This window comes from Tenrec ecaudatus, chromosome 1, assembly GCF_050624435.1.
Source record: "Tenrec ecaudatus isolate mTenEca1 chromosome 1, mTenEca1.hap1, whole genome shotgun sequence".
Taxonomy (NCBI): Eukaryota; Metazoa; Chordata; class Mammalia; order Afrosoricida; family Tenrecidae; genus Tenrec; species Tenrec ecaudatus.
Genome location: NC_134530.1, coordinates 163633931 through 163658032, shown reverse-complemented (window position 1 = coordinate 163658032; position 24102 = coordinate 163633931). Strand labels below are relative to the sequence as shown.

At 52.9% G+C, this 24102-nt stretch overlaps 1 protein-coding gene across 1 annotated transcript in view; it reads right to left on the bottom strand.

Moving 5' to 3' along the window:
- INTS3 (integrator complex subunit 3) overlaps positions 1–24102 on the bottom strand; it is a 38084-nt gene that overhangs the window by 8865 nt on the left and 5117 nt on the right. The window contains exons 2-13 of the mRNA XM_075562381.1: positions 16477–16560; positions 14682–14765; positions 9278–9391; positions 9009–9093; positions 7823–7889; positions 5633–5777; positions 4897–5026; positions 3106–3203; positions 1723–1914; positions 895–982; positions 424–503; positions 219–310 (exon numbers count right to left, since the gene is read on the bottom strand). Of these exons, the coding sequence (XP_075418496.1) occupies positions 219–310; positions 424–503; positions 895–982; positions 1723–1914; positions 3106–3203; positions 4897–5026; positions 5633–5777; positions 7823–7889; positions 9009–9093; positions 9278–9391; positions 14682–14765; positions 16477–16560 (1259 nt within the window). The remainder of the gene's footprint in view (positions 1–218; positions 311–423; positions 504–894; positions 983–1722; positions 1915–3105; positions 3204–4896; positions 5027–5632; positions 5778–7822; positions 7890–9008; positions 9094–9277; positions 9392–14681; positions 14766–16476; positions 16561–24102) is intronic.

Below are 24102 nucleotides of genomic sequence, written 5' to 3'. Positions count from 1 at the left end.
GCGGGGGCCCAGCCTTGGGTGCTCGGGCGAGGTCAATAAGGCCCGGGTGCATCTGAAGTTCTTTGCAGCTGTCATGGCGGACACGTGCCTAACAGTCTGAGGGCCGTGCTTTCTCTCCCTCTGGAGAGAAGGTTGCAGTGGTGTGACAACATTCAGACAAGCCTGCCCACATGCAGCTGGATCTTATGGAAAACCACGCCCCCCCCCCCACTTCTTACGCCAAGACCCGCTTCTCCACAATGTGGTTGAGGGAGGAGAAGACCCCCTGCCGCACGTGGCCCTCCAACGGCGGGTAGAAGTTGGGGATGATCTGGAAGGGAAGGCGGGGACACGAGGTGAGCCACACTCCATCCAGGGGGCCCTGGACCCCGGTGGTGCGGAGGGCAGGGGCAGAGGGAACCCTGGCATGGCTCTGGCACTCACTCGGCACATGAAGTCCAGGAGCGTGGCTGTGATGGCCGGGTGAGGCTTCATGGAGTGGTGCATGACCAGGATGGCCGGCTCTGTGGAAGGTGGGGTTAAGGGGCCCCCCATGTCAGTCACCCCACCCACAAAACAGGGCACCACTCTACACAGATGGCTCTGAGGAGTGCTGTCTCCCTTCCCAAATCCCACCCAGCAGACCCAGAAACAGATAACCCCCAAGCAGTTCTGCTGGTCCCTAATCTCCCTTCGTGTCCTAGTGTTCAGCTTGGGGTGGGAACAGGGATGAAAAACAGGATGTGGTACAGCTTTCCCTCTGCCTAAGATTCCCCCCCCCCCACGACACACACCGCCCCCCACCACCAAGCTCAAGCAAAGGGAGAAATGGGTGGAGTGATCGCCTGGCCTCATCAAAGCAACAGAACTGCATGCATAGAAGCCCCTCCATCGGGCCTGCCCGCCACCACACACCTATATTCATGATGCTGTCCTTGTCTGGGCTAAAGAACAGCCAGTCGTAAAACAGAGCCAGCTTGGCATTAGAGGCCGCCACGTTTGACTGGAAGAGAGGACAAAAGGGGCTCGTTCGCCCTTCAGCAGCCCCCTAGGGAGAAGGGCACCCACGGCTGGGCTGCACACGTGCCTGAGAACCCATGGCCTTCTCAGCCCAGGAATCAGGGTCAACCTGGGATCCTCACCGCACATGGATCCCTAACAGGAAGGTCTGGCCCCTCTGGGCTCTGCAGGCACATTCCTGAGGGAACCCCCCTTTGCTGTCCTATGAGTCAGCACACTGCGAGGCCCAGGCCACTGGGGGAGGAGGAAGAAGCAGCGAGTCGGGAGAGGTCAGGGGCAGCTGGATGGGATGTTCCCAGCAGGGCAGAGAGAAAGGCTTGGAGGAGCAGCGGCACGAGGGACCCATGTTGCAGGGAGGCACCCTGAGCTGAGGCCAAAGGGCCGCAGCAGCTCAACCACCCAGATGCGGAGTGTGACAGTGGGCCAACCCAAGGGAAACACAAGTGTTTTCTGGGAGCTAAGAGTAGCCCCAGAAGTCCAGGCTTTAGCGTCCGTAGTAAGGGCGTCGGGGAATCTGTTCAAGGCCAAGCCCAGCTGGGGAACTGCAAGCCCAGTAAACTTCCACAGACCCAGCGGTAGGGGGTGGGGGGAGGCCAAGATGACCAAAAGGACTGGGGTGAAGGGAGGGCCTTGAGAGGCTCCTGAGGGTGGGAGAAGCAGCCTGGGAGTACAGGAACAGCCCCTCCCCACCCAGCACCTTCCATCGGTGGCCCCGCCCCTCACCGTGCAGGTGGTCAGGAGCCAGCCAATGATGGCCCACCGGGGCAAGATGTCAGAGCTGAGCACTTCATTAGAGGGGTGGACTACCCCACAGATGTAGCGAATGAGGTCACAGCGCAGAGACTGACTGTCTGGAGTCGACAGGTACTGGCGCTGGAACCAGTCTTGGTATCGCTTCTGTTGACCAAAGCGCACCTGGGGGAATGGGAAGTACAGGAGAGAAGCCTGGAAGGAGAGTGGGGGTCCGGCGGCGGAGAAGGTGCACCAAGCTGGGTACAAGTGGTTACCTTTCATTAGCGCCAACTGTGGCACAGGGCCCCCAGGTGAATTTTACTGTACTTGTGAACAATGACTCGTGTTTGGGTGAAAGTTGAAAGAGCAGGTTGGCTTTCAACCACTCACAGCCTTTGATCTCACGATCTTCGCTGCTTCACATGCTCGCAGTGCACCGGGTCCGTCAGGCCCCACCACCTACCTGGTTAGTGCAAGGAAGCCCACCTGGACCCACACTCGGAGCACAGGCTCCCTGGCTGTCTGCAGTCACTGGTGAACAGCAAGAGGACGTGCTTCCAAGACACCAGCCAGGCCTACCCACCGTCAGCGCAGACTGAGAGACCCTCCCACTTTCTCCACCCTTCCCCCAAATGGTAACAAACAGCAACTCGACACAAGGGGGGGCCTGGCCATCTTTCCTGTCCCTATGTGTGAGAGGAAACCAAGCAGAACAGAGAGGTTAAACTTCAACCCCTTCGTCTCTAGACCAACACTGTCCAGTCGCACTGACTGCTGTGGAGCTACTGGAACAGGGGGCGAGTTTTCATCCGACTCACTTCCACCTGCTTCATTCACTTGCCCCATGCGTCCCGGCCCAGCTGCACGCAGCTGGCCTTGTGGCATGGGACACTGTAGCGTGGCCCAAGGTACGGAGGTAGAGGAGCTACCTGAGTAGTCCGAGAAATGCAGCTCCACCTGATTCTCTGGAGTGGGCCCTGGAACCTGCATTTGTAATATGGCCTCCAAGGAGTTCAGCTAGAATCCAACCAGGTGCAGAAGCCAAAATGCCATGACCCGGAGAGCTCGTGCCTCGTGAAAGGGTCCCTGGGCCCCCCGGAGGACACACTGCATCTCCTCTGTTGTCGGCACACTGACCAGTCTGAGACTGCCGTCCCCTGACAGCTCCCGAGGCGGAGCTGTGTCTCGCCCTACCGACTCTGCTCTGCAGCCCCAGGCCTGGGCACAAGCACGGGAGGTGCTGGAGCAGCCGTGGCAGCTCGAGGCCGCCAGCAGGCAAGCCCTGCCCGGCTCACGGCAGCCCAGGCTCCACAGCCGGCTCGTGGGCCCAGAACCGCAGGCCGAGACCTGGCTCCCTGCACACCGTCAGCTTACCCGGGACGTCATGAAGAGGAGCTTCGTCTCCATGTCTGGGGTGAGGCGGCATGCTAGGAATTTTCGGGATGTTCTCGACTGAAGCAGCTGCAAGATACCTGAGGCCAGTGAGAAGGAGATACATGAGGGCCCTGCAACAGCCAGCCAGTGGACTTGCTCATAGGACCCAGGGAGGCCACGTGGCTACAAGGTGGGGTGCAACCAGCATCTATTTGTCCTGCTCCTGAAATTCCAAATCCAGCGAGAGAAATGCCCTCATTCTGCGAGCCTCCCGGAGTCCCCTACTCACGTTTTTCCAGATGGAAAAATGGAAAAGGTAGTGGGGGAAGATGGGGAATCTGCCCCTGACCCCCCAGGAGCCTGAGTGCAGTATGATGTGGCCTAAGCAGAAGTTTTCAAGTCAGACAAACTGGCACCTACTAGCTGTGTGGTCTTGGGAAAATTAAAATTTATCTCTTTGAACCTCAGTCTCCTTTTACAGTAAAACGTGGAACGTAAGACCCACGTTCCAGGATTGGCCTGAGTTACAATACACGTGCCTGGCACACAGTAGGCACTCAAAACAACCCAGTATGTCGTCAATATAAGGGCTACAGGGAGTGGAGGGTGTGTCTTGGTGTGGTTTTCTGTGTTTCTTCTGCTTGGGTTTTCTGAGCTCCCTGGATCTGTGGGCATATTGTTTCATTAAACTTGGAGACATTTGGGCTATTATCTCCTCAAATGCGTATGTATTCTCCCCTTTACTTGCCATCTCAGACAATCAATTACAGCTGTTCATTTCTCCTAAGGTTTTCTTTCCCTCCTTGTTTCATTTTGAATCATTTCTAGTGCCATTTCTTTCTTTAAGTTCCTGATCTATCCCAGTCTAAGAACAAAGTAGATGTCCTAAGAGACTCAAAGTTGCTCTTTAAAAAAAAATCTTTTCATTGGGGGATCTTACAGCTTTTTTAACATTCCATATACCAATTGTATCAAGCATATTTGTACATATGCTGCCATCATCATTTTCAAAACATTTTCTGCTTGAGCTGTTGGTATAAACTCCTCTTTTTTCCCCTCCCACCCCTGTGAACCTCGGATCAATTAGATATTGTAGTGGTTACATTCTGGGCTGCTAACTGCAAGGTCAGCAGTTCGAAAGGACCAGCAGCTTGGAGGAGGACAGGCTGGGCTTTCTCGTCCCATGAAGAGTTACCGTCTCGGAAGCTCTCAGGAACCATTCTACCCTGTCTTAAAGGGTCGCTATGAGTCGGCATCGACTCAATGGCTGTGTGAGAGAGGGCAGTACCAGTGATTTCAGTTTGCATGAACAGGAGGGGTATGCCAGGAGGCATGCACGTGTGTGGGAGCAGGCTGCTACTGCAGAAGTGGGCAAGGGAAGGGGGAGGGGAGTCTTGTAAGGAGGCACAGAGATACCTTCCCTCCCACAAAGAGCAAGGCCAAGAGGGCGGGAGTGGTGGAATTGGCAGGCTTCTACTTCCAGGGCGGGGCCTCCTCTTCCAAGACTAAGTCCAGCCCATCCACCTGCCCCCCCACCCCCCGCTGACTCAGTCTCACGCATTGACCTCCGACCCCTCTGCTGGACTCCAGGCAACTGGAAACTGGCCACCAACTCACCTTCTGAGCCAAGGACCTCCTAGGAGGGGAGGGCCCCAAACCATGGCTCCACACCACATGGCCACCTTGGCCCCAAAGCCCGGTACGGCCAAGGACTCTGGCCTCCCGACTAAAGCTGGACATACCTACTGTCCTCCTACCTCTTAAGGACAAGTGGCCCTGGTCGTTACTTACCTGTGAACTGTGGACTCAAAGCCTGAGGGTTATGGATAATGTCTTTCCAAAGCAGTTCAAATTCCGGGATCCTAGCAACATTCTGCAGCAGTCTTACGAGGTCCCGGCCAATCATCAAACACTCCATGAACTAGATGGGGGTGGGGAGGAGAAGAAAAACATGGCTTGTTTACCTGGTGGAGGGAGGGCAATGGGACGTGTTCTTGGGAGGGAAGGACAGAGGGTCCAAGGGACTGTATGCTCTCTTGGGAAGCCAGGGATGGGTTCCACGGCACTCAGCGGAAGAGAGGGCCTGAGGCAGGGAATGAAAGCAAGGGAAGAGCTTCCTGGGGCCACTGAAGCCAGCTAGATTCCCACCATCCACTCTGGGTCCAAAAGGAAGGGCCTGGCAGCCCTGATTTCAGACACACTGTTCACCGACAATGAGGCCAGTCTGCACCTGCGCTGGGCAGTATAGCTGGGGGCCAGGGAGGCTGACAGACCTTCAAACATGGCTCGTAGAACTAAGGAGATGTGTTTTCACTAAAATAGCCACTGACTGGACAGCATAACTCCGGAATTTCGGGAGAACTAGGCCTGGGCTGCTCATGACCCCCCTGGGCCATGGCAACTACCCGGGCGGGCAGATGACACGGTCGTGGGCAGACCGTTCCCTTCAGCTCTCCTAGTCTTGAGACATTAAACACCCCCCAGCTCCCAATACGGAGCTCTGGCCCTGTCCCCGCGCCTCTCTCACCCGCTCCCGAAGCAGAGACACGCAGAAGTCCACCTCCTTCTGCCGCAGGGCCTGCAGCGGGGCGGTCCCGTGGTGGTCCACGATGAGGCGGAGGTACGTGTACACGGTCATGGCGATGAGGATGCTGCTCTTCAGCACCCACTCCCTGGAGCGAGGGAGACATGAGCATCTGGCCCTCATCTCACTCCCATCTGCCCCCCTGGCAAGTGGCTGATGCAGGATCTGCGCAGCCATGGTACCTCCCACAGGCCATCATGACCCACCATGGACCCTCAATCTGGGGGTGGGGGTAGGGGGGAAAGACAGCTTCTTAACAAAGGACGTGCTGAGTGAAGGCGGCCTCCTTTTACCTTTAGGACTCAGCTCCAACAATTGTTTGCTGGGCAGCTCAACGAAGCACTAACGGAGCACCTACTGTGTACCCAGCACTGTGAGAAGTCACCGTGCCGACCAGTTCAGACGAAGGGGAGAGGGTTTGGTGAGCATCCCTCATTGGTGTGAGCCCCCTGGGGATGCCCAGGACATCCGGTGCCAGCCCTCCATGCCACACCCATTTCCCTAGGCCTCCCTCTAGCCCCGCCCTCAGTCACAGGCTGCGAAGGAGCCCTGTTTGGGGGCGGCCATGCTGAGGAAGGCACTGCTTCCCCCTGTATGCCCCCATGGAGGGCTTCCTTGCAAAGCAGGTAGGCCGTACAGGTTTGGCCCCCAGCCAGAAAGGCAGGGAGCCAGAGGAGGAAGACAGGGCATTTAATTGACCCAACCAGGCAACATCCTGATTCCGGAAACGTGCTCCAGCCACCTAATTAAAAGCCTGTGGCCTTTTCCGCACGCAGAAGGGAACCACAAGTCAAGGCCAGTGGGAGCCCCCCTGCCCCCTCCTGCTGCTGGTGGAAGCACTGGGGACCCAAGTCCACCAGTACCATGCATTCAGGGAGCGGGGGACCGGACAGGGAGGACTCTGAGCCTTGTACACTGGCTGCCACAAGAAAGTCAGCTGGGGCAGGAACAAAGCAGGATGAAACAAGTCATTTTTAGGAAGGCTGCCAGTCAGGAAGAGGAGGGGTGAGAAGGGAGAGGCCCAGAGACCTCAGCTAAGCAGAAGCAGGGGAGAGATTGGTAGGCCCTGGCTCGCACACACAGGCACACAGGTGTGCCGCTGATGCTGGGCCAGGTGGCTCCAGCCCCAGTGGCGGTGCACACTCCGTCCTCGACACCAGGTGGCGCTGCACCGCAGGCAGGCACAGCCCTTTACCAGTGTGTGAATCCAGGGAGGAGCCCTGGGCTTAGAGAGCTACTAGTCCAGTTGTCGACACTGGATGACAACAGTCTCCTTTCCCAGAGCAGATGCGGAAGCTAAGAAAAGTACCAGGAAAGCTCAGAACATGCAAGGATGGGAGGCCCTCACGCCAACCGAAGTTGGGGTGTGGAGCAGCCCCATAAGATGTCTGCTTTTGTACTTCACGGGGAAGGGAAAAGAATCTTCCAGAAAGCCCAATGTGTCCCAATTGTATACACTACCCCGGGGTCTCTAGGGCCTACATACCAACCCCAAACCCAGACCACACCCACACTGTCGAGCTAATTCTGAATCATGAGCCTCTTGGACAGAGCAGACCAGCCCCACAGTGTGTCCAAGGCCATGTTCTCTGGAGGAGCACACTCTCTCCTGTGTATACATCTCTCCTGTGTAGGTCTGGGCTCGAACCACTGACCTTCCGACTAGAAGCGGAGGACTTGTATTTAACCCCTGTGCCATGAGGGCTCCAGCAGAGCTCACTGGTCTCCATCACCTCTTCCCCACACACTGCCCTCCTGCTCCCTGCCGCCAGGTCCGATGGAGAGACTCAGCTCAGGATGGGTAAAGGGGTACCTGCCAGGCCTGGCTGTTGGCTGGCCCCACGCTGCTGAGCTCATTCTCTCCCTCCCCAAAAGATAAACATTCCAAGGAGGTCTGGATCAAAAATAAACCCTTATCAGATGAAACTCGTTTTCTCCGGGCTCTGGGACATTTTCGCAAAGGCTCTTTCCCACTCCTGCATGGCATGAATTCCTTCTCTGGCCCCTTCTCGGACCTCCCGCCCACCCCCGCCCCACCCCTCCAGCTAGAGGTGTCCCTGGGCCACCATCAGTCTTCAAACAGCCCTTTCACCCCCACTTTCCACACTCACCCCCCCCTTCAGGGGACTCTACCTCTGCTCCGTCAGGATGTCCAGGACACTCTCTGCCAACCAGATGTTTTTTGCTGTAACGTCCCCACCTGGTTCCGGGGGGGGGGGGGAGAGAGAGTATCAGAATGGTTCTGAGTAGCGACCATTTCTTGAGCATCCTGCTGAAGCGTTGCAGTAGTCAGGCCACCATGGTGACCCTGAGGGCTGGCGCAGTTCCCCCGGTGCCCCCAGAGTGGGAAGGAAGGGAGGATTCCCCCCGAAGGCTGGAAGTGCTACTTTCTCAATTCCCCAGACTGGGGCTGGAATGGGAACATGTCGGCCCTTGAAAGTGTATGTCTGGGAAGGAACTGAGGAACCCCCAGTGGAGGGAAGGAGTTTAGGGAAGGATGTGAACTCAGGCCTGAGGGGCAGGCAGGTGGCTGGCAACGAAGGCCATGCAGCAAACGGAGGTGCCCCTGCCTGTGCCACCATCTTCTTGCAGAGTTAGCACGCAGCAAAGCCAGACCGGGCCTTGAGAGATGGGGGACAGGAAGGCCAAGCAGGGCAGACCATGGAGGGAGGGAGGGTATGAGCAGCCAGCCCAACTGTGCTGTCTAGCTGCCCCAGGCCCCAGCTAAACACCCTCCCGCCCTGTCCACACAGCAGACGGTCACACACATGGGGGATGGGGTACAGAGCCAGCACCAAGGTAAGAGAGCGGCAGGTGGTCAGTGCTGGGGGTGGAGGCAGCACAGGCCAGCCTCTGGGATCTTCAGTGGCTCGGACAGATGTCACCCATGCCAGGATGACAATAGAGCCTAAATGTCAGGGTCTGTTCTGTGACACAGACTGGCCCCAATCAGATGTCATAATATTTAGAGAGCAAACGTTGAGAACATGGGGTGGAGCTGGAGAAGAGGCCTGGGTTGTTGACCGCACAATGAACACCGGAACCAGTTACCTGCCTTCACTCCCCCTCTTCCTCATCCAGTATGGCCCAGAGGCCCCCCCCCCCCCCCCAAGTAAGGACTGGTTGAAACCGAGCAACTATTCGGAGGCAGGCCTTGGGTAGGAGGAAGGAGAACGAACGGGACAGGACTTGCTGCTCTGAAAGACCCCTCTGACTTCCAGCTACTTGCGGCCAGATGGGGGCAGGAGTCAGCCTGGGGCACTCAGCCAGGCTCTGTCTGGGGCTCGGCTGGACTCGGCCTTTGGGGCCAGCCACTCACCTGCAATCTGCTTCATGAAAGTCATGCAAACACCATCAGCTCCCAGCACGCCACTCTTCACCAGTTCCCGCACCAACCACACCAACTGACGGGGAGAGAGAGCAGGGGAGCAGGGGCTGCTCAGCTAGTTCAATGCCGAGACCACTGCAGGTGTGGTGGCAGGGCGGACAGGCCCTGCGTTCTCCTGCCCTTCCCGACCTCTCACACACAGGACCCCTCCTCTGTATCATGTCTGGGAGCTGGGTGTTCGCTCTTCTTCCCAGCCTTACCTGAGTCCGACAGGTATCCTGCAACTTCAGGTACTTCTCCATGAGAATCTGGTTGATTTTATTCAGGACAATATTCATGCCATCACGGCTCACCAGGGCCAGGTCCCGGTAGCACTGTGAGAAGTGAGGTTTAAGGGCAAGGCTGCCGACTGCGCCCAGAGGGTCTCTGCTCACAGCCCCTACAGTGAACCCACGGTACTGGGGGGTGGGGTAGGAGGGCATGGCCGCACTGAGCGCATCCACGAAGAACCCTTTCCTTCCACAGGGCTCTCCCACCGCAAGCCTTGGCCTCCCTGTGGCACACAGCGTAGAGAGAGGGACAGAGCAGGAGAGCCTGCTGAGCAAGGCTTAGGCCCCCCCCCCCCCGTCCCTCATCGCCCTTCTTAGGAAGCAGTGCCCTGTTTGATGCTACAAGGCGAGCAAGACCAGGTGGCGGCCATCTGCTCTTCATCTGCCAGGGGAAGGTCACTGCAGAAGGGCTCCAGGCCGCGAGGGGCCCGCAGAGGTCTCTAGCTCTGTCCTGACCATCCAGACATGGCAAGGGCTGGGTGGGCTGGGCTACCACAAGAAGAAGGGGTCAGCGAGGGACCCACACAGAGAGGGAAGAACTAAAGGCAGAGGTGAAAGTAAATTTCCTACACTAAATGTCTTTCTTCTTTTCCTCCCTGGGCTGCCCTTTGCTTTCGCCAAGTATTGAGAAGGGCGGTGAGGGAGGCAGGCTGAGGCCTTCTGTGGAGCCACTGCCTCCCTGCCCACTGGAGCTTGAGCTGCTCTCACCTGTCCCTCTCCTGAGGCCCGACTCCTGAAGGACTGACTGACTACCTTGGGGACCTCACTAGCTATCTCTCCTGCTGAGCTCTACAGGGTCAGGGTCTCATCAGAAAAGGCACAAAAGAGGCAGGAGGCCTTCCGCCCCAGGCTAAGAACAAGGGTGGAACCGGCAGGACTAAGGGCAACAACATTGCTAAGGCACCCTGATTGCATTTGCTAATCTACAGGACAACCCTCTGAGACAGTGACCATTCACTGCTACCCGCGTGTGTGTAGGTGAGCAAAGCGCGAGAAGGGTGAAAGCAATGCAACTCTGGTCTCCAGGAGGTAAGCGCAAGACCCAGGATTCAAATCCAGGCAGTCCACCTGCTTCTTTCTAAAATGGTCCCATGTCCCTAACGACCTCTACCTGCATTAGACATAACACAAAGGAAAGGGGCCGCTAGGGCAAGCGTTTGCGATTTGAAGGGTACATTTCTACACCCTTTCATCTTAAGCATTCAGAAGAGAAGGGCCACACCAGGCCAGCTGCTCCTTGGACTTGGGGTGACCACGGCTCCTAGGAGTTCAGCTCCTGTCACTTCTTCCTGCTTCTATTGTTCTCAAGTCAAACCACATGACCTAATGAAACACACTAGAGATCTGATTAGTGTCACAAATGTTTCTTACCCAAAAGAGGTGATTATCTGGCTCCATCTGGGGTGAAACTGGGATTTCAAAAATAAGCACAAGTAGGCTGAAGAGACCGGGGGCTCAGCAGCCTACTGTCGGTGTGCTGCTCGGCCTCCCTCAGAGGGCAGCCAGCGAACAGGCAGAGAGGGAGAGCTCATCCAGTACTTACTAGCCCATCTAGGCAAAATCCCTGAAGAGATTATAGATCGCCTCAATGCCTGCTGTGGGGGTGTTCTCCGCTATGCTAATGGATGAGATTAAGGCTGGCTATGATCTGAGTCTCCACCTTACTAGCGTGTGTCACCTCGAAGGACACCACAACTCCACCAAAGCCACGCCCCTGCGCAGAAGCAAGGGCACAGGGAGAAATCTGGGACCGCTGGGAGGAGAGTCACTGGTGGAGCTGGGAGGAACCCGGAGATCTCTGCCTGACGCGGTGGAGGCTGAGACCAGAAGCACTGAAGGCTGTGGCATGGAGACCATGGGACAGGGTAAAGGAGCCAGGCCAAGGTCAGAGGGCAAGGCAAGGAGACCATGAGACACAGTAGAGGAGCAGTGAGCTAACTATGGGGCTATGGGACAAAGTAACTGTCAGGCTTCCCAGCCCATGGAAGTGGACGGTTGCCAAGGGACCGTGTGGCCAAGAGGTTGAGGACCAGAGAGAGACTTGGCTGCTGATGGAGACATGGCACTGCTGTGGACCAATGAGTGTATCCTTACTATTGACTGATCCTTCTGCAAGTATGAGTGTGATCTGAGTTCTGGGTGGCCATGACAACAAACTATCAAGCTCAAGATAAAGCAGAGAACAGGTAAAGAGAGATGTCTGACCTCTGCCTTGTGGTACTAGGGAAGCCAGAGGAGGTCAGATAAGGCCCTTGCACTATTTAAACGGGAAACGAAAATCCGTGTTGGGCCAGAAACAGACATACCACAAGCCAGAGAGGAGCCCTGTGTTTAAAGCACAAATCCCACGAATGCCGAGCAGACCCAGGACGGGACAGGGAGAGCAGTCTTTCAGGAGCCAGAGGCTCTGCTGAGGAGGGCAGACACTGCCTGCCTAACGCCATGCTCCCTCTGGGGCCTGTCTGCACCACACTGCCGGTGACCCAGGCAGCTGGTTCCAAGAGGACCTGGTCCTCAGGCTGCCAGCTGTTCCTCCAACCTTTGCCAGCTTGCTAACTGGCTTGGAAGTGCAGGCGGTGGGGACAGGGAAGAGACGCAGAGTCTCAACAGAAAGGAAGAATGGGGTGAAGCTCATGGGTACCCACCATCGGCCCTCCTGGTGGGAGAAGGAAGCTCCAGCCCACAGCCTGGAGACCCATTTTCTTTCTGGAGCTGCCTAGAAGGGCCGGGGCCCTGAGCCTGGATGAAGACAGACCCTCCCCGAGCACCTCTTTCTCCGCCGGCCAGCGCCTGCCTGGGTCTCCTGCTCAGCCTCCCCAACACCCTAGCACCCCAGCGGGGCTGCTCGCAGCTGCTCGGCGGTTCAGACAGCCAGACATAAATAAACTCGAGGAATATAAACATTTTTAAGAGCTACTAAGAGGGTAGATGCAAGCCAGGAAGGTCCCAATGGAACAAACCCCCGCGCCTATTCCAGATGTCGCAGCCGGCTTCGTCACTGAGTTCTTGTCTCGTTCACAGGCGCAAGCCGCTCTAACGTCCCCAACTACGGAGCCCCTTCGAGCTGGCCCCAACTCCTGGAAGGCTTTCTGCCAGCTCGGACAGAGGGTCCTCAGCCCAGGCTCTCTCATGTGTTCGGGACTGGGCTTCCACTACCTCGCCAACCTCCCTACCCGCCTTCCACCTCTCAGCCTGTGTCAACTTGAGGGAACAGCTGAATCCCAAAGTCATCCTAAGGCTTTAGTTCCAGAGATAAAGTTAACCCTCAAAGGCCTTTAGAAAGCAGTCCTCTGGCTCTCGGGCGAGGCCTAAAGCAATGCCGTCAGGATCAGTCGTCACCAGTAAGTCCCACCCAGAACTTCTGCAGGGCGACAACGTTTTACCAGACGACCAGCCTCTAAGGGAGAAGGATGGAAGCTCTCGGAAGACACAGCACACAGTGATGCCGACTGTGCCTTACTCGGAATGAGGCAGCCCCGAGAGGGCCTCACTGCCCGAAGAATGAGCTCCCCGTCGCTACTTATGAACTCGGATCCTGGGTGATGGCTAACCAGCGAGGCCTGAGGCAAGATGCCGCACCCACCCCCCCAGGTCTCTGGGCTCCCTCAGGGTGCTGGCACAGGGCCCACCTTGCTGGGTCTGGAGGGGTGAATTCATGACATAACAAGCACACACCATGCAGACAGCGCCGCGAAAGAGCAGGGAAAGAGCTAGAAAAACCAAGCACCCTGCCCCCTGCACAGAGGTGTACCGGCAACACCAGCTAATGTAGATCCCACCTACAAACACATACACACAAGCTTTCCATTAGGTGAGGCTAGCTTGCATAGAATTATGTGAGATTTTAACTGCATTTATAAAGACCTACAGAAGAGAAACCAGGGCCTCAGCCCAACCGCTCCCTCCCCTCCCATGTTTGCCAGTCATGCCTGCCCTCTCGGGGGCTGAGCTGCACCACCAAGTGGGAGACTCATTGGTCCTCAGGGTTCCTGATGATGAACTCAGTAGGAAAGGGGGAATTTAACTCCACGGTGCTCCCGCCAGACTGGTAGCTACTTGCTCCCTCACTCCAGGCCCGCCTTCAGCTGGCAACAGAAGGGTCCAACAGATTGGGTTCCCATGCCCATAAATCCTTCCCCGGAGGCTGATCCAAGCAGCTATGGCAGGTCCCCAAAGGCATCCTGTTTCCTTCAGTTCTCTTTGGGCAGATGACCGAGTGTCTCTGGCTTCCAGCTGCCTCACAGGGAAACTGCAATTGAGCGAGGGAGGGAGTAAAGCCCACTGGCCCCTAGGCTTTAGTGAGAGGGTTAAACGAGACCGTCTGGGGAGAGCCTGTCCAGCTGCGGGGACTGCTGGGCTCATTACAGGGTCCCTTCTCACCACCGCTAGTTCTGGGAGGAGCCGACGAGAACAATGGGTCCATCCCCCGACTCCCACCCCCGCTGTCCCTGCCACACAGCCAACACTGGGGGTCAGGCATATTCCTTTAAATCAGTGGCTTTCAGCCTTCCTAATGGCGTGATCCTTTAATACGGTTCCTCGTGTTGTGGTGACCCCCAACCACAAAGTTGTATTTCCATTGCTGCTTCATAACTGCAATTATGCTGCTCCTATGAATCAGGCGACCCCTGTGAAAGGGTCGCTTGACCCCTAGGTTGAAAACCGCTGCTTTAAACCGTCACGCCAAGATTGAAAGGACACACAGGGGCAATCTGGAGAGGCAGCAGGCAAAAGCCCCCCAGTTTATTAGAGGTCACCCCGACTAGTCCCTTCCCTCAAGGAAGGAGCCCACTTAACCATAGAGGAGACTGTCCTGCTTATGAAGAAGCTTTCACGCCTCCCAGTCCTCGCTGGCTCTGAGCAAGCTCCAGGGTCCTGGGTCGCCGCAGGGGGGCTGCGCCCGTCATCTTACGTTATGCTATCTACCCTAACTCTACCTGCTGCATTTTAAAGCTGGCTTTTTATAGGCACCTGCCAGTCAGGTCGCCCTGCCCTGAGTAAGGACTTATGGACTTGCGTTATAGCTCTCTGCTCTGCTCTGGGTTAAATGGCCACTCCTTTCCCCTGCCTCATATAGCTACACGGTAAAACTTTCCATGCAGCTCCTCGTCTTTTGGCTTCATGACCTAGACACACAGGCCTTTGATCAGAGAATGGCCAAGTTCTCTGAGACGCAAAACGGGGTTGTAACTGTCTGGAGAACAAGGCGATCCAGCTCTGGTCAGGCAACTCAGGGCGGTGAGAGCCTGACACCTGCGGGTATCGCCGCAATCTCTGGAGCATCCCTGGCAAGGGGGTGCAGATGCAGGGCGGGCGGGTGGGCAGGCAGGCTTACCTTCTGGGCTTGGGCAGGCTCGGTGAGGACAAGAGTGAAGAGGCCCAGGCAGATCTCCTCGTGCTGCGGGGGGCCTTTGCATACCTGGACGGGAGGAAGGACAAAGAGGTTCACTCACGGGGAGAAAAGTTCCAGCCCACTTGGGCATCCTCATCACCCGGCAAAGGGGAACCCTAAACGTGATGGGCATCTGATTTAGGAGTGAGGTGGAGGGCAGAGGCAGGGAGTAAAAAGAGACTTTGAAATAAAACACAACTAAATAAAAACCCACTCCGCCAGCTTCACCAGACCGTGACAGTCTGCAGCACAGAGCGGTGCAAAGACATCTGAATCAAGTCAGAGCCCAAGGCCCTCCCTGCCCTGACTGCCAGCAGCTGTGCTAGGATCTTGGGTCAATCACGGAGCCTCTGAAATTTACACAACCGAGATTGAAGAACAATACAGCCCTGAATCCTCAATGTCCACAATAGGTCCTATGGAGCGGGCCGTGATGTGACCTTGATGCTGTGCAGAGACCATATTATGTGTAGGCAGTCCCGTGACGACAGCTGAGCCCCAGGTCCCATCTGTCTTTACGAGGGGTGTCAGAGCAGTTAGGGACAGTTTGTCTCTAGTGTCAGGCATGTTTGCCATAGTATATGAGGGGGCTTCAAAAAGCATATGCAGAAATGCAAGGAAAAGATAATGGAGCTTTTCCACAAACTTCTTACCATCTCCTCCTATTGTCATAGCATGTGTTTTCTACTAGTAAAAAACTAAAGAAACTATTGATATACTTTGGTACAACTTTAACGTAATAATGATGTTAAATAAATTATGCCACAAAACTGCACCTGTTTCTTATTATGAACCTTTTTATGTACCTTGGATGTTGAATGTAACAGGCTTTACGGGGGCTGGGATCACAGGCAGAATGTACACTGCACAGGACTGTATTGTTAGCCCACCCCCTGCCATCCACTCGACTCTGATTCAGGGCAATCTTAGATGGGGTTCCCAAGGTTTTGTACATCTTTGCAGGGACAGACTGCTTCACTCCTGCAGCGCAGCTGGTGGGTTTGAACCACTGACCTTATGCTTACCAGGCCAATGCGTGTCTTAATACTAAGCAAGCAATATTTACTGAAGATTCACCATGTGCCTGGGCTTACTCTAAGTCAGTAGGTTCTCAACCTTCCTAATGCCATGACCCTTTAATACATACAGTTCCTCATGTGGTAGTGACCCCCAACCATAAAATTATTTTTGTTGCTACTTTATAGCTGTAATTTTGCTACTGTTATGAATCATCATGTAAATATCTGATATACAGGATGTATTTTGTTACAAATTGAAGATAAACATAAAGCATAGTGATTAATCACAAAACAATATATAATTATATACTGTGAATTAGTTTTATGTGTTTTCCGATGGTCTTAGGTGACCCCTGTGAAAGGGTCATTTGTCACCCCCCCCCCAAAGGGGTCGCAACCCACAGGTTGAGAACCGCTACTCTAAGTCCTTCACACGTACCAACTATTCAAAATCCATCTACACACAGCTCAGGAAATAGAAATGATTAAATATGTGAGAATGATTCGCTCTCCCCCCAAAAAAGCACAATAGAACTGTAAGTTCTTTTTCAGGATGCTATGATTATACAGAGATGCCCAAGGCTCCAAGAGATGGACCTACAAACAGAGTCAGAGGCTGGCTGGAGGGCCCAGGATACTGGTTTCCATCCTCTTGCTCACCTTGCGCCCGGCTCTCACCGAGGCGGGACAGGAGGGGAGGAGAGCACACACATACTCACGTAGGCATTGAGGGCGTCATTGGCTTCTCTCTCTGAGACACCCGCAGTCATCGATGTCACAATGCTCACACACCTCTCCAGCCTCTGTGAAGGGCGAGGAAAGACTGTGTCACACTACCAGCCCCACAAAGAGCTGGGGGGAAATAAAATTTAAACCTGATTATGCCTCTAGATGCAACTACCAATTTATTATAAAGTCACCATGGGGATGGATCTAAGATATCAGCAAAACTGAGAATGCAGAAACCAGGACAACCTGATTTTTTAACACAAAAATCGCAAGAGAAAAAGAGGGGGGGTTGGAACCCACATATTTAGAGACTTACATGCGGTGCTTATGTATGTCCGTGCCCCTCATGGGATCTGGTCCCTTGATTCGGAGCAGTGGTTCTCAACCTTCTTAATGCCACGACCCTTTAATACAGTTCCCGTGTTGTACTGACCCCCCCCAACCATAAAATTATTTTTGTTGCTACTTCATAGCTGTCATTTTGCTACTGTTATGCATCAGGCGACCCCTGTGAAAAGGTCGTTCAATTCCCAAAGGGGTCACAACCCACAGGTTGAGAACCGCTGCTTTAGAGTCATGGTTTCATGGGATATACCAGTTAATTGACCTAATAACATGTGTAACGCTTCTGTTCTACCTCCTAGTGCCCAGGGTCTTAAAAGTTGCAAGCAGCCATCCAAAGCACCAATAGAGCAAGAGAGGAAGAAGGGGAGTCAGGAAGAGGAGGAGATGGAATGAACGTGGGACTGCCTGACTGCCTCCATGAACCACTGCCTTGGCGCCATGAGACCAACAGACGGGGCGGTGCCCCTGCTACCGCCAGTGAGCATTTTTATCAAAGACTCCACAGACGAATCCTGATCAAAAGGGAGGAAAGTGCAGACTAGAAACAAATCCTCGTGGACTCTTAACGGTTTTCTGGAGCCATGGAGGGCGGATGCCCCCTGAAACAAGCGCACTGGGAAAACTCTTAATTTACACCAGAACCAGCCTCTGAGATCAAACCATACAAATCGTTTGGCCTAACTAGAAAACAAGGGCTGCTTCACATCGTGGTCTTCTACAGGTGGCCTAAGTAGGATCAACTTGACAGCAGTAACTTGAGAGACGAACAGGGACGCTGAGTGGATGTGACCAAGGGAGGAAGGGCCCAGGATAGAAGGAGGGCGGCCGCCAGGCTGTAAGGAGACCGCGCAACTGCTTATAGCGAACTCAAGCAGTGGCGTTGCTGGGCCCAACACCCACCCAGGCTTCTTCCAAATCAAACAGGCCTCAATGTCTCTGCCGTCCGCGGGCGGCTGCAGACAAGTGCGCTCAGTAAGTCACGCCATGCAGTCAGTTCAATCTGAGAGGGCCTGCGATGGGGCCAGTTACATTCAAGGCAGGTCAGCTCAAAAGGTTATGGTAACTGTTTTTTGGGGATTTCAAAAGTATAATATCTCGATAGGTTTTCTCAAAGGATCATGGGGCCTTATTACGCAGCAGCTTTACGGAAAGTGAAAACTGCCTTGGTGAGGAAGAGGTCAGTGAAGCTGTGTGGGGAGACTTTACTCCTTCGCAACGATGCACATGCTTGGAAGGAAACAGGAACGTGAGGGACCCGTACCCCACCCACCCTACAGCCCTTACCTTGCCCCTTCACACTCTTCTCCCCAAACCCAAAGAAGATGAAGATGGAACGGGTGTTCCTGCCAGTGGGCGTGGTGTAAGCTGATGAGCAGACACTTCTTTGGAGAAGGGCGAGAGAGGGGCAGAGCCCCTCAGTCCATACAGACCCAGGCAGAAGGCATGAGAGCAATCGGTTCACATTTTAGCTAAGGTTATCTGATTGTTTCAGTGTGTTTTTGCTTATCCTCTTATGTTTTACTGTATATATTCTCAACAATAAATAGGATTTAGAAGGGAAAAAACACCAGACTAAATTAATAGCCCACTGAACAAATTAAGAATTCACGAGTCCATATTGGTTGATCTACAGATACACACAATACAAAAGAGAAAGCTGCTCCTTAGCGGATGAATGAGTATCATCAATGAATGCTAAAACCAGTAGGTCAAAGTTTCATAGGAAAGAGGATATTGATGTACGTGAGGGCACCAAAAAAAACCCGCCCCAAAAAACTACCCCCCACCCAAGCTATGTATTTAATTTGATTTTTACAAAACAACTTTATCACCTCCAAAGTACTCTCCACTACACTTAATGCATTTGTCAAATATGCCATTCCATTCTTGGAAACATTTTTCAAACTCATATGTTTGGATGGCTGACAGTACCTCCCTCATTTTTCTCTTCACCTCTTCTACCTCATCAAACCGCTGTCCTTTCATGTCCCTCTGCATTCGAGATAACACAAAGAAGTCACGTGGAGTGAGGTCAGGTGAGTAAGGTGCACGGGACAAGAGGCATGCTGTTTTCTGGCAAAAACTGGCGCACTGAGCTGGCTGTGTGAGCAGGTGCACTGTCGTGGTGGCAAAACCAGTCCCCGTCTGCCACAAATCAGGCCTTTCTGGCTGCACACTGCTTTGCACCGTTATGTAACCTTTTCTTTTCTAAATCATTTTATTAGGGGCTCATACAACTCTTATCACAATCCATGCATACATCAATTGTGTAAAGCACATCTGTACATTCATTGCCCTCATCATTCTCAAAACATTTGCTCTCTACCCAAGCCCCTGGCATCAGGTCCTCATTTTCCCCCTCACTCCCCACTTCTCCCTCCCTCATGAACCCTTGATAATTTATATATTACTATTTTGTCATATCTTGCTCTGTCCTATGTCTCCCTTGCCCCACTTTTCTGTTGTATGTCCCCAGGGAGGAGGTCACATGTAGATCCTTATAATTGGTTCCCCCTTTCCAACCCACCCTCACTCTACCCTCCCAGTATAGCCACTCACACCACTGGTCCTGAGAGGATCATCTGCCCTGGATTCCCTGTGTTTCCAGTTCCAATCTGTACCAGTGTACATCCTCTGGTCTAGTCGGACTTGCAAGTAGGTTTTGGATCATGACAGTGGGAGGGGGGTGAGGAAGCATTTAGGAACTAGAGGAAAGTCATATTTTTCATCATTGCTACATCACACCCTGTCTGTCTGTCTCCTCCCCAAGACCCTTCTGTAAGGGGATGTCCATTGGCCTACAAATGGGCTTTGGGTTTCCACTCCGCACTCCCCGGCTCATTCACTATGGTTAAGATTTTTTGTTCTGATGATGCCTGATACCTGATACCTTGTGATTGCACAGGCTGGTGTTGCTTCTTCCATGTGGGCTTTGTTGCTTCTGAGCTAGATGGCCACTTAGTTATGCAATCTTTTCATAACCTTTCATAATCCTTTCATAACCTCTAAATAGAAAGCTTGGTTAACAGTCTGACCTGGTGGAATGAACTACAAGTCAAGATTTGTGTCTCTTCAGGAAGTTGACAAATGTTCAGAATAAGGTTTGCCATCAATCGACATTTCACCTTTTGGGGAATGAGAAAATCACTCATACACTTGAGTTTTTCCCATAGTCCTGTGCTCAACATCACAATAGTTTCTGCTGCATTTTTCCCAAGCAGGAAACAAAATTTCACAGCCGCACGCTGTTCTCTTAAATCAGCCATTGGAGTGAAACTGCTTTTACAAAAAATTCACTGTGACTAAAGAGAACCTTCCCAGGCGATGCCATGGGTGCACTAACTGAGTGAGTTGCTTGATGCTCGACTAGCGGGGAAAAACGTGTACTGTGAAAACTCTGCTCCGCCTAGTGCAATTCCAGTTTTTTGTGGGTACCCGCTCATATATTTAAGACACTACTTATTTATTACAAAGTGAAAATGACTATAGGAAAACTTGCAGGCACCACCTCTACTGTGATCAATGCCAATGTCACCAATAATGGGATGAAATGACACCTACCTGTTAGGTAACTAGCATAGGGACTGGGCATCCATTGCACATGCTCAGCGGTTCGAGCTTAGAGCCTGGAAGGGGTGGTACACCTAGGTGGGCCTTACACCTGGACCATCTAAGCCAGGTGAATTTGATTCAGCCAATGGGTCGACCAGTATTGTCGACTGCCTCCCAACAGGGCCCTGAAAAGCCAGAGGTTATGCTCTGGGCTCTCTCCCAGAGGCTGCTACACGATGTAGCAGAGCCGGGCTGCGGTCAGGAGCAGCCAGGCCACAGTCCCACAACCATGACACAGACTCTGTCTGGCCTGAGTTCCATTTACTGTAGGACCTGAGACTGCTTCTGTTCTCTACAAACCCACTGGGATCACACACCAGGCTTTGGAGTGAATTCTTTCTCACTCAGAGCCAAGGACCGAGGTCTCTCTCTCCCCCGAGAGCTCTAACATATCCTTCCAATATGATGCCCTGAGAAGGACACAACAGCCTTCTCATTAAAAACATGCATAACCTTAATCTATTATAAAGACACTTCAGGAAAACTTGAACTAAGGGATAATCTACAAAATAACAGACCTGTAAAAAACATCGTTAGGTGCCTCCGAGTTTGTCCTGACTCTTATGGACGCTCTGTATGAACCAAACATGGCCTGGCCCTGCCCCTTCCTCCTAACCAGAGCTGTTTCGCCCACTTCGAAGGGAAGATGGCGAGACTTCATCTCAGGCACCTTGGACATGATGTCATGAGGGAGCAGTGTCTAGCGAAGACCTTCATGCTTAGAGAGTCAGGGAAAAGAGGACCTTCAACAAGATGGGCTGACACAGTGGCTGCAACCAAGGGCTCATACAAGGGGTGGGAAATGCTAGGGTTGTGAGAAAAAATCAGACTGAGAGTCCAGAGAACCCGACAACTCAATGCAGGGTGTGAGCCTGGACTGCAGTCCTGCTGGACACGACTAAGGCATCTGACAAAATCGGAATAACCCCAAACCTTCCGACTGAAGAGTCAATTCTGACTCAGAGCAACCCCATGTGTGGTTTCCAAGGCTGTCTGTCTTTATGGGAGCCGACAGCCTCGTTTTATTCAGAGTAGCTGGTGGGTTTGAACTGCCCACGTTCCTAGTAGCTGTCTAATGCTTTCCTGACAGCACCACCAGACCTCTGCAAATGTATGTTATAAATTAGATAGTAAAATATGCTATTTAACATCATTACACGTTTCCATCTAAAAAGACAGGAGTAAAACAATCGGGTAGACAGAGACAATGGCAAAGCATCTGGAGATAAAGGGTGGATTGGGATAATATAAAGCTTCTATACTTAGGATCTATAAGAATTCTTGCATTATGATGATTTTATAAAAGTTTGATATTATTTTGAAATATAGTTGTAAATAAAGCAACACATCAGTAGGTGAATATGTGGACCCTCTTTGATGAATAATTTGAATAAATCCATTATAAAAACAATTTATGAGATAATAATCAAAAGACATTTAACACCAAGCATTTGGTTCTATTAAGGACTTGTTCATAATTTTAGGCACAATAATGGTATTGTAGCCATGTTTTTTGTCTGTCTCTCACAGGCATGTACAGGAAATGCTTAGAGATGGCTTGTCTCAGAGGGCCTAGGGCAGGATATAAGATTGTCGTGCACTGAAGAGCGCTGAACCAAGGTAACATTAACATGGGGATTATACTAGCCTCCCCCCAAAAAAAAAGTATACAATCCTCAAAAACCACTAGGGTCTCCAGTTACAGTAGGATGGATGGTGGCATGAAGCCCTATTCAAGGGCCATTTTAGTTTCAAAGACCTCCCTGACATGGCTCCACACTTTAGTCACTGGGCCTTTGTTCCTAAGAAGCGTCTGATACTAAATATTGCACACATATCACACATTAACTCTCCACGTGAACTACTGAGTCCTTTAAAACTTCATCCAGACCAGGGGACGGAAAACTGTGGCTTGCAAGCCATATGCCGTTCTCGGTATGCACACAAGGCTCTGAAGGAAAAGTGCACAATTTTTAAAGGATACTGCTCAGATCATGTGTGATTTCATCCTTCCAAACATATGTATGGCTCCGACGTTGTTTTTAAATTGGTATGAGAGGCACGCTGGGCTTTTGTCTCAAAAGTTTGCCGATCCTGATCTGGAGGATTGCCTGAAAAATGGTCGCAGGGCAGTCACTCCCTGCAGGCGAACACATAGGCTAACCAGCGGCAGGGGCAGGCGGGACCAAAGGGAGGGGCGTTTCTGGGGTTTATTTCCACCTGACACTAGAGGTTATCCCCGAACATCTCCATCTCGGTCAGAAGCATCTACTGCAGTGAAAGTGGGGCTGATGGCTGAGGCGAGGTGAGGGGGTGCAGGGAGGCGAGAGGAACCTCGGGAGAAGGGTCGAACACCCGTGCCACTATCCTGAGGCTGCCTAAGACCACAGGATGGCAGCGGGCAGGGGGAGCCACAAACCTTCAGCAGGATGTAAGGGGAAATCCACGTGAAGATATTACAGCTTCATCACTAAGCATCAAGTCTGACTGTCTCCCAAATTAGGTCAGAGCAACGTGCTGGGCCTTAATCAGCAGCACCCACATACTTGTGAAAAGACGGTGAGATCACATGAAAACTGGAGTGTGGCGCTCCCAACCCACCTCTCCCCCAGGCTCCGAGGCCTACCATGACCTCACTTGGCTCCCAGATAGCACTGGGTGAGAAGAAAAAGCCCAGGGTGGATGTTCACTCTTTAAATCCTACCCCTCCCCCTCCCGGGATATTGACCAATACTCTGGCTGCTAGGTCCACACTCTTCTTGCTGGAAGCTCTGGGGAGGCTCCTGTTACCCTAAGAGATAAAGCTGTTTCAGGGTGGGCGCCAACAGTGCACAGGCACTAGCCCAACACCCTGGCACTTTTGCTCTTGTTTCCAACTCCAAGGTTGGCGGCCCTGCTGAATCAAGGAGAGGTCGAAGAGCAGCTAGCAGCTAGCTAATGAGCAAACCGTATGATGGGAAGTTCGGTCCAGAAGGACCCCTTACCATGCGCTACTTAGGCTAATAGTGGGTGAGTGACATCGCCTCTCTAAACTTGGGTTCCCTTATGGGAAAAGAGAGATGATACTTACATCACATGGTTGCTTTGAGGATTAAACAAGATAACATATGAAAAGCACCAAGCACACAGTCTCCAGTGAATTAAAATCAGTTCCACCCGGGAAACTTCAAATTGCACAAAGAAATCGATTAGGGCCGCTTTTGTTCATGGCTTCTGACACTTGCAGATTGCCAAAAACAAACCTTCCCTCCTGGAGAAGGTGGCTAAGTAAGACCTTGACCTGGCTGAAAAGCCCCTTCCCCCACTCATCCGCTGTAAACTTTGCCTTCTAAGAGGAGTGAGGGGAACAGGTAGGGGAGAGGGGAGAAGGCTCCATTGATGAGCCCTGTGCTCAGGCTCTCTGCAAAGCTAGAAACACAGCCCTGCGTGCTGGCCAAATCTAACACGCTGGCCTTGGGCTGAAACCGGGCTTCTCAAGGCTCCTCCCTGAGAGTCTGAGCTATGCTCAAGAGGCCTGAGTCAATTTTATGGGCCACTGCCCAGTCCAGAGAAGCAGGGAGGCCCAGCTAAGGACAGAGAAAAGGGGAAGAGTCCTGAATTTGGAATGGATGGATAGAAGGAAGCAATGAGGAAAGATATGTGAGGGCCAGTCCAGTCCA